Below are 18,022 nucleotides of genomic sequence, written 5' to 3' on the forward strand. Positions count from 1 at the left end.
AGAAACTCGAGTAAAACATAACCATGCAGTTGATTTCCTTCGGCTTTATGTAACCACATCAATGTACTGATTTTTTACAATGTCGTCTTAATTTAATCTTCAATCTTTTTTCACGGCAAGGCGTTTTTTTTATTTGTTCGAGCTATCTGTGGTTCGAGGCTCTCACAATATTTATTGTTCTCAAATCATCTGTCTGTGCCCATCCCTATACTACGCTTTTTTGCTCTTACGTTTTTGTCTTTCTGGAAAATTCTCCCATCATTAACATTCTAATTACCCTCCGGTCATGTCCAATTAACCAAATTACGTTTAGTGACGTCAGTTTGCGCGCACGGCTCTTCACGCCGGCAGCATGAAGTGGACGGGGCGAATTCTCTGCCTTTTCTGCATTCTAGCGGCGGCAAATTCTGTCAACAGTTTGGGTGAGCTAGCGAAAATAAGATAGTTTTGTCGTGGAGAAACACAAGTTTTCTCATTTAACCTTAGAAAACACTATCTCAAGATATTTGCAAATTGAAAAAAAAATACATGACGTCATACATTCCATTATGTTTTTTTTACATTGACTAAAGATATTTTGCTTTTATTCTACAGAATGCGCAAAATTTGAGCTCGGTCTAGGCAGCAAGGCTCTGTTCCCGGACAATCATTTCACGGCATCAAGTAGTTATCGCGATGACTACCTTCCTCATCTTGCAAGATACAGCAACAATTTGGCCGCATGGGGTGCTAAGATCAATGACGATCCAAACGACTACCTGCAGATAGATCTCGGACGCGTATACAAGATTTGCGCCGTTGCCACCAAAGGGCACGAGAAGAACAACGAGTTCGTCGACAGTTACAAAGTTCTGAACTCGATGGATAACTTAAACTGGGGCACTTACCAAGAGACGGCTGGCGAGGACAAGGTTTGCAAAACGCCTCCATTTCCTTTCGATTGACAATTTTTGTCTTTTTTAAGAATGACATTTATTATTATTATTATTATTATTATTATTATTATTATTATTATTATTATTATTATTATTATTATTATTATTATTATTATTATTATTATTATTATTATTATTATTATTATTATTATTATTATTATTATTATTATTATTATTATTATTATTATTATTATTATTATTATTTATTATATCTAGGTGTTCGAGAGGAACCAAATCCATGTTTCCAATTCAGTCAAGTTTGAGCTGAATACTCCTGTGGAAGCCAAGTTTATTCGGTTTGTACCGGTGACTGTCTACGGACACAAATCTATGAAAGTGGAGCTGTTCGGTGAATTATCCAATGGTAGGAATCACTCTCAGTCATATATTTGCTTGTTTATTTATTTGAATTCTTTCGTTTATTTGCTTGTTTATTTATTTATATTCTTTTGTTTATTTGCTTGTTAATTTGGCTATATCTACTTTTCTGAATTTGGCAAATCATTATCATTAGTATGTTATTGGCAAATGATTATCATTAATATGTTATTAGCAAGAGATAATTTAAACCAAAATCTGAAACCGTGCACTTTGTTTACCGTTACGTCATCGCCTCAACCTTAACGTGTCATCTGCAGTGTGCTCTGAGCCACTTGGTCTCGAGAATGGCGCTCTTGACAGAAGCACTTTCAAGGCATCATCACATCCGGACAACGCCCACTTGGCCCGTTTGTATTCACCAAAAGGTTGGTCGGCGGCCCATGCAACCCAGGGCCAGTACCTCCAGATCGACTTAATGTCTGCGCGGACCATATCGGGCGTGGCTATCCAGGGATGTGAAGGAGGCTGGGTGTCTAACTATATTTTGCAGTATGGTATGACCAACAGCACTTGGAGCGAGTACAAGAACGAACAGGATTCAGATGCGGTAAATATGAATATCAATATGAATACCCCAAAAAATCTAGCTCTGATGATATTCAGAATCAACGTCTTGCTTTGTGTAGCACCGGTTTGAGGGGAATAAAGACGCTGCCCAGGTTCGCGTGAATTGGTTCATTAGGCAACTCCGAGCGAGATACATCCGTATCAACCCTACCGCCTGGCACTCCTCCATCTGTCTAAGAGCTGAATTGTTTGGGTGCCAAGGTAGGTACCAATAACACTTCAAATATCAATCACATAAAAACATCGCGCATTTTTTATTTTCTTTCATTCTTTTTTTTTTCTTTTTGCGGTTGCTCGAACTTCTGTCTAAATTGGTTAAAATTTTGTAGGCTTTAATTCAATGATGTTTGAATTTCACTGTTACAGAAGTGAAATGTACAAATGAACATAGAAAATGTCTATGACTTTTTAATTTACTAGGTAAATCAGAATGAATGATAATATCGTCATTTTTCTTATCGCCTTTCAGAGTCTTGTGACCAATCTCCACTCGGCCTAGAAGACCACAGCATTTCAAACAGCCACATCACATCGTCTTCAAAGCGAGACCAGAACTCACCAGCACATCACGGTCGACTTGGTTTCACCTCGGCAAACGCTTGGTGCGCCGCTAGTGATGACACGCAGCCTTGGATACAGTTCGACCTCGGCGCTGATCACGTGGTCTGTGCCATAGCAACCCAGGGGGACAGCAAATCACACTCATGGGTGACGTCATACAAAGTGATGTACTCTGACGATGCCGCGAAATGGTTTCATTATAGCGAGGCTGCGAGCGAGAAGGTGATATCCTTTAGAGGCTATGCGCTTAGCTTTTAAATAATATGGTGATTAATGCATCACTTAGAGAGCGTTCCAGTAATAACTACTATCGTTATATTTCAGGTCTTTGCCGGTAACTTTGACAAGAGTTCCGTGGTGAAACATCAGTTGAATGAGCCTATCAGAGCACGCTATATTCGCGTTTCAGCATCCAAGCACCGCGGTTCTGCATGTTTGAGGGTGGAGCTCTATGGATCGTCCCAGTCTGGTGAGTACTCGATCTTGATCAATATTCTTGTCAAAATGGTTTAACATTAGTTTTATCTATGCCCTCGATAGTCTCCGATTTTGTTGCAAAAAACCTATATAAAGATAGAAATTCAAGTTTTCTTTTGGTTGTTACACAGTCTGTTCACGAACATCTGGCGGTATTCGAATTGGGGGATTTATCCCTGACTATAACATTCGTGCAACCTCAATATACGCACCAGCTTACACAGGCTCCTCCGGAAGATTGAACGGTCCGTTTGGATGGGCGGTCGGTCCGGACGCAGGCGACGGTGAATATCTTGAGGTGGACTTCGGGTACCCTGTGGTGTTGTGCGGAATGGCTATTCAAGGCAGTGGGGTAATAAAGAACAACGAGTTTGTAAAATCGTACAAGCTTCAGGTGTCTCAGGATGGGAGAGACTGGAAGTTCTACTCACCCAAGGACGACGGCGAGGTAGGAAGAATGGGCGAAATTAGTATCATTCTTAGACTTCTTGTAATTCGAGAATTCTATTGATATAAAATACATGCGTTTCTTCTTCGTTTGTAGGAGTTTCTTATTCCTGGAAGCAAAGATCGCTTCGATACCGCCAAGCACGTCCTACAGCGTCCTGTTGTGGCCAAGTTCATCCGAGTCTATCCTGTGGAGTTCTACTCGCATAAAACCATGCGAATTGACGCCTTTGGTGTACGGCAAGGTATGTGCATAAAATTTATATCTAACTTATGCACTTGCGATTTATTGAATACTGGGGAATAGAAAAGGGAGGTACAGAAAGGAGAAAGAGGTTTTACAGGAAGTAGAGGAATGAGGGTGGATGGGAGTGGAGTAGGAAGAGGAAGAAAGACTGGGGAAGGAAGGGGAAGAAGATGGGAAAATGAAGGGGGACGGGGGAAAAGGTGGAGTCAAGGTAGAAAGAGTTGTGGAAAAAGAAGGTTGGAGGATAGTAGGGGGGGAAAGGGAGTGGGAGAGAAAGGGGTAAAGCAGAGTTAACGATGAAAGGAGATGGAATGGAGGAAGGAAGGGGGACCTGAATTGTTCAATGTAATTCAATATTGTATGGATAACATAATTTCCATCTTCCAAAGGCTGGCGCACGCCAATCGGCATGGCAAAGACAGCACACCAAGTTTCAAGCCATGCTCTTATCACAAGTGATGACCCGGCGTTCACTGCTGACGCGATCCGCTTTGGCAGTGGGACCAGCTGGTGTCCAGAAAATGACCCGGACAAACAGGCTTCCCGTTATGCTCAGATCGACCTTGGTCAGAACTCTGTTATTACAGGTGTAGCGACGAAAGGTAACGGGAAGGACAGTTGGGTGACCGAATTCAGTGTGCAGTTTGCTGAAAATCCGACGGGTACTTGGTTCGACATCCCGCAGGTAAATAAATACTACGCAATACCAACGGTCACAGGGTAAGACACTTTACTAACTCGATCATCATGCATTTAATTATATATAGATATTTCTGGATATTAAACTGTGCAATATTAATTAAATACAATTACTATAATTGTAGTGAAATAACATGATCTCGTCGTTGACAGGGTAACATCAAAGGTAACGATGCCGCAGTCGGGACGGCAGTCAGCTGGTTGCGGGAGCCTGTGGTAGCGCGCTATGTACGAGTCACGCCTAAGTCCTTTGAGGGGAGTCCTTGTTTTGCACTCGATCTCCATGGCAACAGGAAGCCCTTCGTAGGTAAGTAAAAATGTATTCTCAATTAATTTTTTCTTTCAATTTTAAAACCACCATTCTCTCGATTGATTTTCATAGCTTCTATTTCTTTTAATGCTCGGCTGTTGTTTATAGCCCCAGCTCCTGTAATTCTCCAAGCCTCTCGATCCGGTACAGTCTCGCCTTCGAACTCGGCTGAAGTCACTTGTACTGCGTATGGAGTTCCTGGCGTCGTGTTGAACTGGAGTATTCGCGGCCAACTCGTCAAACCTCAGCCTGCGACCAAATTCTCCAAAGGTCTCGCCGAGTCCCGAATGAAGGTGACACACGGGTCAGCGGTCAGCGCCAAGGAGCTCGGCTCTTGTCAGCAGGGGGACGGGGAGGATAAGTTCAAATGCGCTCTGGATTACACTTGCACTGCATTCTACCATAATGAGGTCAGCGGCGGTGCGCACGAGAAGAAGACCACATTGCACGCTAATCTATGTAAGTCTTATTAAAATTTCTTCCCGATAAAAAAGAATGCTGACTGATTTTGCGTGGGATCTTTAAGTCTGAACATCCGTACGTCTTTGCGTTCGGTTTATATTCCCGATAAAAAAGAATGCTGACTCATTTTGCGTGAATCTTGAAGTCTGAACATTCGTACGTCTTTGCGTTCCGTAGATATTCCCAAGCCGACTACTACTCCACCTCCAACAGCTCCGCCAGAGCCCGCGAAGAAAAAACACGTCTCCCAACCCAAACCAAAGCATGTCGCTAAGAAGAAAAAGCAGCACGTCAAGGCAGGGAGCAATACACTCAGGGCAGGGCTTCTAGGAGCCGTCCTCGCATTTATTTTCACTGCTATTCTTTGATTTTGTTATAACCTTATATTACCTGCTTCATATGTCCTGAGTGCGGGTGAAGATTGAAACATTTTTATTTGCGTTTTTGAACCTGGATTTGCTGTAATTTCTCATGTAGATAAGTTCTGAGTGTGTATACTTCTAAACTGTATGAATTGGTATTTCAAGAATTTTATCTGACAACCCTTTCACAATATAATTCAAGTAGTGCTGAACAAGGAATAAAATGAAACTTATACCATCCAAGTTAAGATTGTTATTAAGTTCCGCTATAAAAGGGAAAGCTCCTGTCACCCCGGGCTCAAGAACAATCAGTTATCAATCAGCGGTAAATGAGTGAACACATCAGGACAATTGCTCTGAGCGCTAAATGCTATAACAACTTGTGCGCTCTAAAATACGAGCATTTTCATCACAGCGCGAAAATAATTTATGCAGGTGCGCTAGATTATGGATAGCGCAAAATTAAAAAAATTGCACCCGAAAACGTGAGTTGGCAGCAAATCCCTAATTTTAGATGGATTACTGGATTACTGGCTGGCTGGCTGATTTGTGACACCACAGGGTAACCGCGCGATGACCACAAAACCAAGTCGCATACCTATGGAGCTCCGCGCGCGGCCTGCGGCCGCGATGGCTCCGCTATAACAAGTAGCCATGTCCTATATGTTTACGTCACCCCAGCTTGCGTAGATGTAGTGTTGAAAAAAAAATATCGGAATCTATTTCACGCTAAAAATATCGGAATCTATTTCACGCTAAAAATATCGTAATCTATTTCACGCTTAAAATATCGGAATCTATTTCACGCTAAAAATATCGGAATCTATTTCACGCTAAAAATATCGGAATCTATTTTACGCTACTAAAAATATCGGAATCTATTTCACGCTACTAAAAATATCGGAATCTATTTCACGCTAAAATATCGGAATCTTTTTCACGCTAAAAATATCGGAATCTATTTCACGCTAAAAATATCGGAATCTATTTCACGCTAAAATATCGGAATCTATTTCACGCTAAAAATATCGGAATCTATTTCACGCTAGGATGTTTTTGGAAGTAGTGTTGAAAAAATATCGGAATCTATTTCACGCTAGGATGTTTTTGGGAGTAGTGTTGAAAAAATATCGGAATCTATTTCACGCGGATGTTTTTGGAAGTAGTGTTGAAAAATATCGGAATCTATTTCACGCTAAAATATCGGAATCTATTTCACGCTTAAAATATCGGAATCTATTTCACGCTAAAAATATCGGAATCTATTTCACGCTAAAAATATCGGAATCTATTTCACGCTAGGATGTTTTTGGAAGTAGTAAGTTGCTAGTTGTGTCACTGTGGGTAACGTCAATCAAATTCTTCCCATGCGTAACGCAACTCGTGGTTATCCTGTAGGTTCTGTCACTCATAGGTATCCTACGTGTCACATCACTCATGGTTACCCTGTGCATTTCTTTACACATGGTCACCCTGTGCGTAAATTTACTCATGGTCACCCTGTGTGTCACTTTACTCATGGTCACCCTGTGCGTCACTTTACTCATGGTCACTCTGTGCGTCACTTTACTCATGGTCACCCAGTGCGTCACTTTACTCATGGTCACCCTGTGCGTCAATTTACTCATTGTCACCCTGTGCGTCGCTTTACTCATGGTTACCCTGTGCGTTACTTTACTCATGGTCAGCCTGTGCGTCAATTTACTCATGGTCACCCTGTGCGTCGCTTTATTTATGGTTACCCTGTGCGTTACTCGTGGTCAACCTGTGCGTCACTTTACTCATGGTAACCCTGTGCGTCAATTTACTCATGGTCACCCAATGCGTCACTTTACTCATGGTTACCCTGGGCGTTACTTTACTCATGGTCACCCTGTGCGTCATACTTTACTCATGGTCACCCTATGAGTCACTTTACTCATGGTCACCCTGTGCTTCACTTTACTTATGGTCACCCTGTGCGTCGCTTTACTCATGGTTACCCTGTGCGTTACTCGTGGTCACCCTGTGCATCACTTTACTCATGGTAACCCTGTGTGTCAATTTACTCATGGTAACCCTGTGTGTCAATTTACTCATGGTCACCCTGTGTGTTTCTTTACTCTTGGTCACCCTGTGCGTCACTTTACTCATGGTCACCCTGTGCGTTACTTTACTCATGGTCACCCTGTGCGTTACTTTACTCATGGTCACCCTGTGTGTCAATTTACTTATGGTCACCCTGTGTGTTTCTTTACTCTTGGTCACCCTGTGCATCACTTTACTCATGATCCCTGTGCGTCACTTTACTCATGATCACCCTGTGCGTTACTTTACTCATGGTCACCCTGTGCATCATACTTTACTCATGGTCACCCTATGCATCACTTTACTCATGGTAACCCTGTGCGTTAATTTACTCATGGTCACCTGTGCGTCACTTTACTCATGGTTACCCTGTGCGTTACTCGTGGTCACCCTGTGGGTCGCTTTACTCATGGTTACCCTGTGCGTTACTTGTGGTCACCCTGTGCGTCACTTTACTCATGGTCACCCTGTGCGTCAATTTACTCATGGTCACCCTATGCGTCACTTTACTCATGGTTACCCTGTGCGTTACTTTACTCATGGTCACCCTGTGCGTCAATTTACTCATGGTCACCCTGTACGTCGCTTTACTCATGGTTACCCTGTGCGTTACTCGTGGTCACTCTGTGCATCACTTTACTCATGGTAACCCTGTGCGTCAATTTACTCATGGTAACCCTGTGTGTCAATTTACTCATGGTCACCCTGGGTGTTTCTTTACTCTTGGTCACCCTGTGCGTCACTTTACTCATGGTCATCCTGTGCGTCACTTTACTCATGGTCACCCTGTGCGTTACTTTACTCATGGTCACCCTGTGCATCATACTTTACTCATGGTCACCCAATGCGTCACTTTACTCATGGTCACCCTGTGCGTCACTTTACTTATGGTCACCTTGTGCGTCACTTTACCCATTGGCACCCTGTGCGTCAATTTACTCATCGTCACCCTGTGTGTTACTTTACTCATGGTCACCCTGTGTGTTACTTTACTCATGGTCGCCCTGTGCGTCATACTTTACTCATGGTCACCCTATGTGTCACTTTACTCATGGTCACCCTTTGCGTCACTTTACTTATGGTTACCTTGTGCGTTACTCATGGTCACCCTGTGCTTCGCTTTACTCATGGTTACCCTGTGCGTTACTCATGGTCACCCTGTGCATCACTTTACTCATGGTCACCCTGTGCGTCACTTTACTCATGGTAACACTCTGCGTCAATTTACTCATGGTCACCCTGTGCGTCGCTTTACTCATGGTTACCTTGCGCGTTACTCGTGGTTACCCTGTGCGTAACGCAACTCGTGGTTATCCTGTAGGGTATGTCACTTCTAGTTATCCTACGTGTCACGTCACTGTTGGTTACCCTGTGCGTCACTTTACTCATGGTCACTCTCTGAGAGTCACTTTACTCATGGTCACCCAGTGCGTCACTTTACTCATGGTCACCCTGTGCGTCACTTTACTCATGGTAACCCTGTGAGTCACTTTACTCATGGCCACCCAGTGCGTCACTTTACTCATGGTCACCCTGTGCGTCACTTTACTCATGGTCACCCTGTGCGTCATACTCTACTCATGGTCGCCCTATGCGTCACTTTACTCATTGTCACCCTGTGCGTCAATTTACTCATGGTAACCCTGTACGTCAATTTACTCATGGTCACCCTGTGTGTTACTTTGCTCATGGTCACCCTGTGCGTCACTTTACTCATGGTCACCCTGTGCGTCACTTTACTCATGGTCACCCTGTGCGTTACTTTACTCATGGTCACCCTGTGCGTCATACTTTACTCATGGTCACCCTATGCGTCACTTTACTCATGGTCACCCTGTGCGTCACTTTATTTATGGTCACCCTGTGCGTCACTTTACCCATGGTCACCCTGTGCGTCAATTTACTCATGGTCACCCTGTGTGTTACTTTACTCATGGTCACCCTGTGCGTCACTTTACTCATGGTCACCCTGTGCGTCACTTTACTCATGGTCACCCTATGCGTCACTTTACTCATGGTTACCCTGTGCGTCACTTTACTTATGGTCACCCTGTGTGTTACTTCACTCATGGTCACCCTGTGCGTCACTTTACTCATGGTCACCCTGTGCGTCACTTTACTCATGGTCACCCTGTGCGTTACTTTACTCATGGTCACCCTGTGCGTCACTTTACTCATGGTCGCTCTGTGCGTCATACTTTACTCATGGTCACCCTATGCGTCACTTTACTCATGGTCACCCTTTGCGTCACTTTACTTATGGTCACCCTGTGCGTCACTTTACCCATGGTCACCCTGTGCGTCAATTTCCTCATGGTCACCCTGTGCGTCGCTTTACTCATGGTTACCCTGTGTGTACTCATGGTCACCCTGTGCGTCACTTTACTCATGGTCACCCTGTGTGTCACTTTACTCATGGTAACCCTGTGCGTCAATTTACTCATGGTCACCCTGTGCGTCGCTTTACTCATGGTTACCTTGTGCGTTACTCGTGGTCACCCTGTGCGTAACGCAACTCGTGGTTATCCTGTAGGTTATGTCAATCCTAGTTATCCTAAGTGTCACGTCACTCATGGTTACCCTGTGCGTCTCTTTATACATGGTCACCCTGTGCGTCACTTTACTCAAGGTCACCCTGTGCGTCACTTTACTCATGGTCACCCTGTGCGTCACTTTACTCATGGTCACCCTGTGAGTCACTTTAGTCATGGTCACCCTGTGCGTCACTTTACTCATGGTCACCCTGTGCGTCACTTTACTCATTGTCACCCTGTGCGTTATACTCTACTCATGGTCACCCTATGCGTCACTTTACTCATGGTCACCCTGTGCGTCACTTTACTTATGGTCACCCTGTGCGTCACTTTACCCATGGTCACCCTGTGCGTCAATTTACTTATGGTCACCCTGTGCGTCACTTTACTTATGGTCACCCAGTGCGTCAATTTACTCATGGTCACCCTGTGCGTCGCTTTACTCATGGTTTAGCCTGTGCGTTACTCGTGGTCACCCTGTGCGTCACTTTACTCATGGTCACCCTGTGCGTCACTTTACCCATGGTCACCCTGTGCGTCACTCATGCGTTACTCATGCGTCATCATCACTCATGCTGAATGATAGCATACACACTTCTAAAGTCCACCCTGTGCGTCACTTTTCTCATGGTCACCCTGTGCGTTACTTTACCATGGTCACTATGTGCGTCACTCATGGTCACCCTGTGCGTCACTTTACTCATGGTAACCCTGTGCGTCAATTTACTGATGGTCACCTTGTGCGTCGCTTTACTCATGGTCACCCTGTGCGTCACTTTACTCATGGTCACCCTGTGCGTCACTTTACACATGGTCACCCTGTGCGTCACTTTACTCATGGTCACCCTGTGGGTCACTTAACTCATGGTCACCCTGTGCGTCACTTTACTAATGGTTACCCTGTGCGTCACGTTGCTCACATTACACGAAACACTTATAAAGACCGGACGGACAACAGTAAATAATAAAAATTCAAACGAAACTTAAAAAATGCGCTTTACTATTTGAGCCAGTAATACAGGTGTTAATGAATGATTCAGTATACACGCACTCAGGCACACTCAACCGCAAAACGTTAAACAAAACTTAAGGTCGTGAGAGCTATTTCCAGTAAAAACAATTCATTCATGCGTAGAAGAGTAGAGCTAAAAGCCAAAGTTGTCAAATTATCGAAAACAAATAGTTTTAAAAGAAAAAGAGATGCAATAAAATCATGCACATGAGAAATTACAGCAAACCCAAGTTCAAAAACGCAAATGAAAATGTTTCTTTCTTCACTCGCACTCAAAATCAAAGAATAGCAGTGAAAATAAATGCGAGGACGGCTGCTAGAAGCCCTGCCCTGAGTGTATTGCTCCCTGCCTTGACGTGCTGCTTTTTCTTCTTAGCGACATGCTTTGGTTTGGGTTGGGAGACGTGTTTTTTCGTCGCGGGCTCTGGCGGAGCTGTTGGAGGTGGAGTAGTAGTCGGCTTGGGAATATCTACGGAACGCAAAGACGTACGAATGTTCAGACTTCAAGATCCCACGCAAAATCAGTCAGCATTTTTTTTTATCGGAAAGAAATTTCAATAAGACTTACATAGATTAGCGTGCAATGTGGTCTTCTTCTCGTGCGCACCGCCGCTGACCTCATTATGGTAGAATGCAGTGCAAGTGTAATCCAGAACGCATTTGAACTTATCCTCCCCGTCCCCCTGCTGACAAGAGCCGAGCTCTTTGGCGCTGACCGCTGACCCGTGTGTCACCTTCATTCGGGACTCGGCGAGACCTTTGGAGAATTTGGTCGCAGGCTGAGGTTTGACGAGTTGGCCGCGAATACTCCAGTTCAACACGACGCCAGGAACTCCATACGCAGTACAAGTGACTTCAGCCGAGTTCGAAGGCGAGACTGTACCGGAGTGAGAGGCTTGGAGAATTACAGGAGCTGGGGCTATAAACAACAGCCGAGCATTAAAAGAAATAGAAGCTATGAAAATCAATCGAGAGAATGGTGGTTTTAAAATTGAAAGAAAAAATTAATTGAGAATACTTTGTACTGACCTACGAAGGGCTTCCTGTTGCCATGGAGATCGAGTGCAAAGCAAGGATTTCCCTCAAAGGACTTAGGCGTGACTCGTACATAGCGCGCTACCACAGGCTCCCGCAACCAGCTGACTGCCGTCCCGACTGCGGCATCGTTACCTTCGATGTTACCCTGTCAACGACGAGATCATGTTATTTCACTACAATTATAGTAATTGTATTTAATTAATATTGCACAGTTTAATATCCAGAAATATCTATATATAATTAAATGCATGATGATCGAGTTAGTAAAGTATCTTACCCTGTGACCGTTGGTATTGAGTAGTATTTATTTACCTGCGGGATGTCGAACCAAGTACCCGTCGGATTTTCAGCAAACTGCACACTGAATTCGGTCACCCAACTGTCCTTCCCGTTACCTTTCGTCGCTACACCTGTAATAACAGAGTTCTGACCAAGGTCGATCTGAGCATAACGGGAAGCCTGTGTGTCCGGGTCATTTTCTGGACACCAGCTGGTCCCACTGCCAAAGCGGATCGCGTCAGCATTGAACGCCGGGTCATCACTTGTGATAAGAGCATGGCTTGAAACTTGGTGTGCTGTCTTTGCCATGCCGATTGGCGTGCGCCAGCCTTTGGAAGATGGAAATTATGTTATCCATACAATATTGAATTACATTGAACAATTCGGGTCCCCCTTTCTTCCTCCATTCCATCTCCTTTCATCGTTAACTCTGCTTTACCCCTTTTTCTCCCACTCCCTTTCCCCCCCTACTATCCTCCAACCTTCTTTTTCCACAACTCTTTCTTCCTTGACTCCACCTTTTCCCCCGTCCCCCTTCATTTTCCCATCTTCTTCCCCTTCCTTCCCCAGTCTTTCTTCCTCTTCCTACTCCACTCCCATCCAGCCTCATTCCTCTACTTCCTGTAAAACCTCTTTCTCCTTTCTGTACCTCCCTTTTCTATTCCCCAGGATTCAATAAATCGCAAGTGCATAAGTTAGATATAAATTTTATGCACATACCTTGCCGTACACCAAAGGCGTCAATTCGCATGGTTTTATGTGAGTAGAACTCCACAGGATAGACTCGGATGAACTTGGCCACAACAGGACGCTGTAGGACGTGCTTGGCGGTATCGAAGCGATCTTTGCTTCCAGGAATAAGAAACTCCTACAAACAAGAAGAAACGCATGTATTTTATATCAAAAGAACTTCCCGAAATTACAAGAAATCTAAGAATGATACTAATTTCGCCCATTCTTCCTACCTCGCCGTCGTCCTTGGGTGAGTAGAACTTCCAGTCTCTCCCATCCTGAGACACCTGAAGCTTGTACGATTTTACAAACTCGTTGTTCTTTATTACCCCACTGCCTTGAATAGCCATTCCGCACAACACCACAGGGTACCCGAAGTCCACCTCAAGATATTCATCGTCGCCTGCGTCCGGACCGACCGCCCATCCAAACGGACCGTTCAATCTTCCGGAGGAGCCTGTGTAAGCTGGTGCGTATATTGAGGTTGCACGAATGTTATAGTCAGGGATAAATCCCCCAATTCGGATACCGCCAGATGTTCGTGAACAGACTGTGTAACAACCAAAAGAAAACTTGAATTTCTATCTTTATATACGTTTTTGCAACAAAATCGAAGACTATCGAGGGCGTAGATAAAACTAATGTTAAACCATTTTGACAAGAATATTGACCAAGATCGAGTACTCACCAGACTGGGACGATCCATAGAGCTCCACCCTCAAACATGCAGAACCGCGGTGCTTGGATGCTGAAACGCGAATATAGCGTGCTCTGATAGGCTTATTCAGCTGATGTTTCACCACGGAACTCTTGTCAAAGTTACCGGCAAAGACCTGAAATATAACGATAGTAGTTATTACTGGAACGCTCTCTAAGTGATGCATCAATCACCATATTATTTAAAATCTAAGCGCATAGCCTCTAAAGGATATCACCTTCCCGCTCGCAGCCTCGCTATAATGAAACCATTTCGCGGCATCGTCAGAGTACATCACTTTGTATGACGTCACCCATGAGTGTGATTTGCTGTCCCCCTGGGTTGCTATGGCACAGACCACGTGATCAGCGCCGAGGTCGAACTGTATCCAAGGCTGCGTGTCATCATTAGCGGCGCACCAAGCGTTTGCCGAGGTGAAACCAAGTCGACCGTGATGTGCTGGTGAGTTCTGGTCTCGCTTTGAAGACGATGTTATGTGACTGTTTGAAATTCTGTGGTCTTCAAGGCCGAGTGGAGATTGGTCACAAGACTCTGATAAGCGATAAGAAAAATGATGATGTTATCATATATTCTAATTTACCTAGTAAATAAAAGAGTCACAGACATTTCCTATGTTCATTCGTATATTACACTTCTGTAACAGTGAAATTCAAACATCATTGGATTAAAGCCTACAAAATTTTAACCAATTTAGACAGAAGTTCGAGCAACCGCAAAAAGAAAAAAAAAAATGAAAGAAAATAAAAAATTCGCGAAGTTTTTATGTGATTGATATTTGAAGTGTTATTGGTACCTACCTTGGCACCCAAACAATTCAGCCCTTAGACAGATGGAGGAGTGCCAGGCGGTAGGGTTGATACGGATGTATCTCGCTCGGAGTTGCCTAATGAACCAATTCACGCGAACCTGGGCAGCGTCTTTATTCCCCTCAAACTGGTGCTACACACAAAACAAGACATTAATTCTGAAGATCATCAGAGCTAGATTTTTTGGGGTATTCATATTGGTATTCATATTTACCGCATCTGAATCCTGTTCGTTCTTGTATTCGCTCCAAGTGCTGTTGGTCATACCATACTGCAAAATATAGTTAGACACCCAGCCTCCTTCACATCCCTGGATAGCCACGCCCGATATGGTCCGCGCAGACATCAAGTCGATCTGGAGGTACTGGCCCTGGGTTGCATGGGCAGCCGACCAACCTTTTGGTGAATACAAACGGGCCAAGTGGGCGTTGTCCGGATGTGATGATGCCTTGAAAGTGCTTCTGTCAAGAGCGCCATTCTCGAGACCAAGTGGTCCAGAGCACACTGCAGATGACACGTTAAGGTTGAGGCGATGACGTAACGGTAAACAAAGTGCACGGTTTCATATTTTGGTTTAAATTATCTCTTGCTAATACCATATTAATGATAATGATTTGCCAAATTCAGAAAAGTAAATATAGCCAAATTTACAAGCAAATAAATAAACATGCAAATAAACGAAAGAATTCAAATAAATAAACAAGCAAATATATGACTGAGAGTGAATCCTACCATTGGATAGTTCCCCGAACAGCTCCACTTTCATAGATTTGTGTCCGTAGACAGTCACCGGTACAAACCGAATAAACTTGGCTTCCACAGAAGTATTCAGCTCAAACTTGACTGAATTGGAAACATGGATTTGGTTCCTCTCGAAAACCTAGAGAATTCAATAAAAAAAAATAATATATGTCATTATTAAGGGTGACAAAAATTTTCAATAAAAAAAATGAAGGCTCCTTGCAAACCTTGTCCTCGCCAGCCGTTTCTTGGTAAGTGCCCCAGTTTAAGTTATCCATCGAGTACAGAACTTTGTAACTGTCGACGAACTCGTTGTTCTTCTCGTGTCCTTTGGTGGCAACGGCGCAAATCTTGTATACGCGTCCGAGATCTATCTGCAGGTAGTCGTTTGGATCGTCATTGATCTTAGCACCCCATGCGGCCAAATTGTTGCTGTATCTTGCAAGATGAGGAAGGTAATCATCGCGATAACTACTTGATGCCGTGAAATGATTGTCCGGGAACAGAGCCTTGCTGCTTAGACCGAGCTCAAATTTTGCGCATTCTGTAGAATAAACGCAAAATATCTTTAGTCAATAAACAAAAAAATCATAATGGAATGTATGGCGTCAGGTTTTTTTTTAATTTGCAAATATCTTGAGATAGTGTTTTCTAAGGTTAAATGAAAAAACTTGTGTTTCTCTACGACAGAACTATCTTATTTTCGCTAGCTCACCCAAACTGTTGACAGAATTTGCAGCCGCTAGAAGGCAGAAAAGGCAGAAAATTCGCCCCGTCCACTTCATGCTGCCGGCGTGAAGAGCCGTGCGCGCAAACTGACGTCACTAAACGTAATTTGTCTAATTGAATTTGACATGACTGGAAAGTAATTAGAATGCAATAGATCGTGATGAAGTTTTCTAGAAAGATAATAAATATTTTTTAATTAAATGATAGATTGCGGCGGAATATTATAGAAAGGCAATGGTGTAAACACATTCAAGGTTGTTAGAAAGTAGAGACAACAGACTTAAACAGGTTAAAAAATCTTTAATGTATCTTGATGAAATAAGGCACAACGAAGAGTGAAACAAATCTTAAAGAATCTTTGTAGGTACAGGCGTCTACAAGACTGGAAAGAATAGGACCGGCTGGTACCGCTATAGAATTAATGCGCGCTGGCATGACAGAAAAACATTTCACATGTGCACTGAGAAGAGATACTAAAGGAGAAGCCACCTTTACGTAAAATAGCGTCAGCCTTTTGCATTCCGGACTACTTTACCCTATTCAAAACACTTATACCGAGAGGGCGGAATCCACACCTTCAGGATTTTGGCTTTTTCGGTTAATTTTTACTTGATCATCCTCGCGCCTCCTTGAACGCTGCGAGGTAATTTACACATATACACATTTCATAGAAGTCGCAGCAAAATTTAAAATGTCGCACTTGATATATTGTTTGTTATTACTCGCTATATACTTGAAGGAATTCTCCCCTTTATTTTTTATGAAATAAGCTTATTGGAAAATTTTTATGTCATGTCTGCGCGCTGTGTTTTCGTGTGACGAGTTCAAGCATTCCAATATAAACACAATTATATATATGAGCAGTATTTTTTTCGTTTCAAAAGAAATGTCATTTCTTTAGTATTATTTCATGATATCCACCTTCATTTTTAGCTTCTTTTATTAACTATATATATCATAAACATCACGTTAACATTATAAACATAATTACTTTGACACTTTACACCTACCACCAATGCACGTGCGCGACTGATTACGAAAAGATGTCATAAGCACGTGCGCACGTGCGCTAATGAGCAAAGAAGAGCAATAGGCTCATGTGCGGCAATATATTAAACCTATGTCGCAGTGTGCTGTAAATGATAACGAAATTATACCACACTAATATAGCAACAGGCTTATTCCCAAGAGACGGAAGCGTGTAAACGACCCCGATATTTTCCAGTCTACAGCGAGCTGTGCGTGGCGTTACCGACTAAGACAGGCCTGGGATCCCGGTTATTGCCTCCCCATTAATGCGCGGGTACCTCAGGTTCCTTTGTGTTGTAGAGTTCGCTAGATAGCGGTGCTGGGGCCGAAGTCTTCAGCTTAGCCGTAAAGCTTTAGCTGCCACACGGCGGTTCAGCGTATGTTTAGAAGTATGGTCTCTTTTTTTCTCGTTTCATCTGATCTGAGGAGGTTCGATCCTCGGGCAATCGGCCTTACCTCTTATTTTTCTTTTACTTATCAGTACTTTTTATGGATTTATCAATTTCCCCCTGTCATTTCTTTTATCGGTTATAGAGAAGATAGGCTCATGAAAAAATAATAATAATCAAAATATTTTAATAGAAACAGAGAAAAAACAGAAAATGGCCCCCTTATGAGATTTATACAATATACATCCCGCCAATGTCAAATACCCCTGCAAGTAAGGTATGCATTAGCTGAACCCTGTCAGAACTATACCCTGATCTAAGGCTCGTTCCCAGGCCGAGGGGGGATGCGCAGTCATAGGTATCATATGGAAAAAGCATAGTGTTTGAAGATTTCTTAATAAGTTTTTTGCCGCCAAGGGGGGGGGGGGGGTGCGCGCGCACCCTACGCACCCCCCTGTGTACGCGCCTGGATCTAACCACTGCTATGCAGTGCAGTACAC

General features: G+C 43.5%; 2 protein-coding genes across 2 annotated transcripts; one reads left to right on the top strand and one right to left on the bottom strand.

Annotated features, from left to right (window-relative positions):
• Window positions 1-299: 299 nt before the first annotated feature.
• On the top strand, window positions 300-5,691 carry LOC5504622. The gene is made up of 13 exons (XM_048725339.1): window positions 300-422; window positions 595-911; window positions 1,152-1,299; window positions 1,574-1,863; window positions 1,943-2,084; window positions 2,353-2,666; window positions 2,769-2,913; window positions 3,053-3,369; window positions 3,466-3,613; window positions 4,005-4,300; window positions 4,468-4,621; window positions 4,733-5,083; window positions 5,264-5,691. Exons 1-13 carry the CDS (start codon window positions 353-355, stop codon window positions 5,452-5,454), a joined length of 2,883 nt encoding a protein of 960 aa, XP_048581296.1. The 5' UTR covers window positions 300-352; the 3' UTR covers window positions 5,455-5,691.
• A 5,341-nt stretch (window positions 5,692-11,032) lies between these two features.
• LOC125561361 lies at window positions 11,033-16,185 on the bottom strand. The gene is made up of 13 exons (XM_048725586.1): window positions 16,091-16,185; window positions 15,603-15,919; window positions 15,367-15,514; window positions 14,849-15,138; window positions 14,626-14,767; window positions 14,046-14,359; window positions 13,799-13,943; window positions 13,344-13,660; window positions 13,099-13,246; window positions 12,412-12,707; window positions 12,091-12,244; window positions 11,630-11,980; window positions 11,033-11,530 (listed from the first exon to the last, which is right to left on the bottom strand). Exons 1-13 carry the CDS (start codon window positions 16,158-16,160, stop codon window positions 11,340-11,342), a joined length of 2,883 nt encoding a protein of 960 aa, XP_048581543.1. The 5' UTR covers window positions 16,161-16,185; the 3' UTR covers window positions 11,033-11,339.
• Between the last annotated feature and the right edge of the window lie 1,837 nt (window positions 16,186-18,022).

Source organism: Nematostella vectensis, chromosome 3, assembly GCF_932526225.1.
Source record: "Nematostella vectensis chromosome 3, jaNemVect1.1, whole genome shotgun sequence".
In the NCBI taxonomy this organism is placed as follows: domain Eukaryota; kingdom Metazoa; phylum Cnidaria; class Anthozoa; order Actiniaria; family Edwardsiidae; genus Nematostella; species Nematostella vectensis.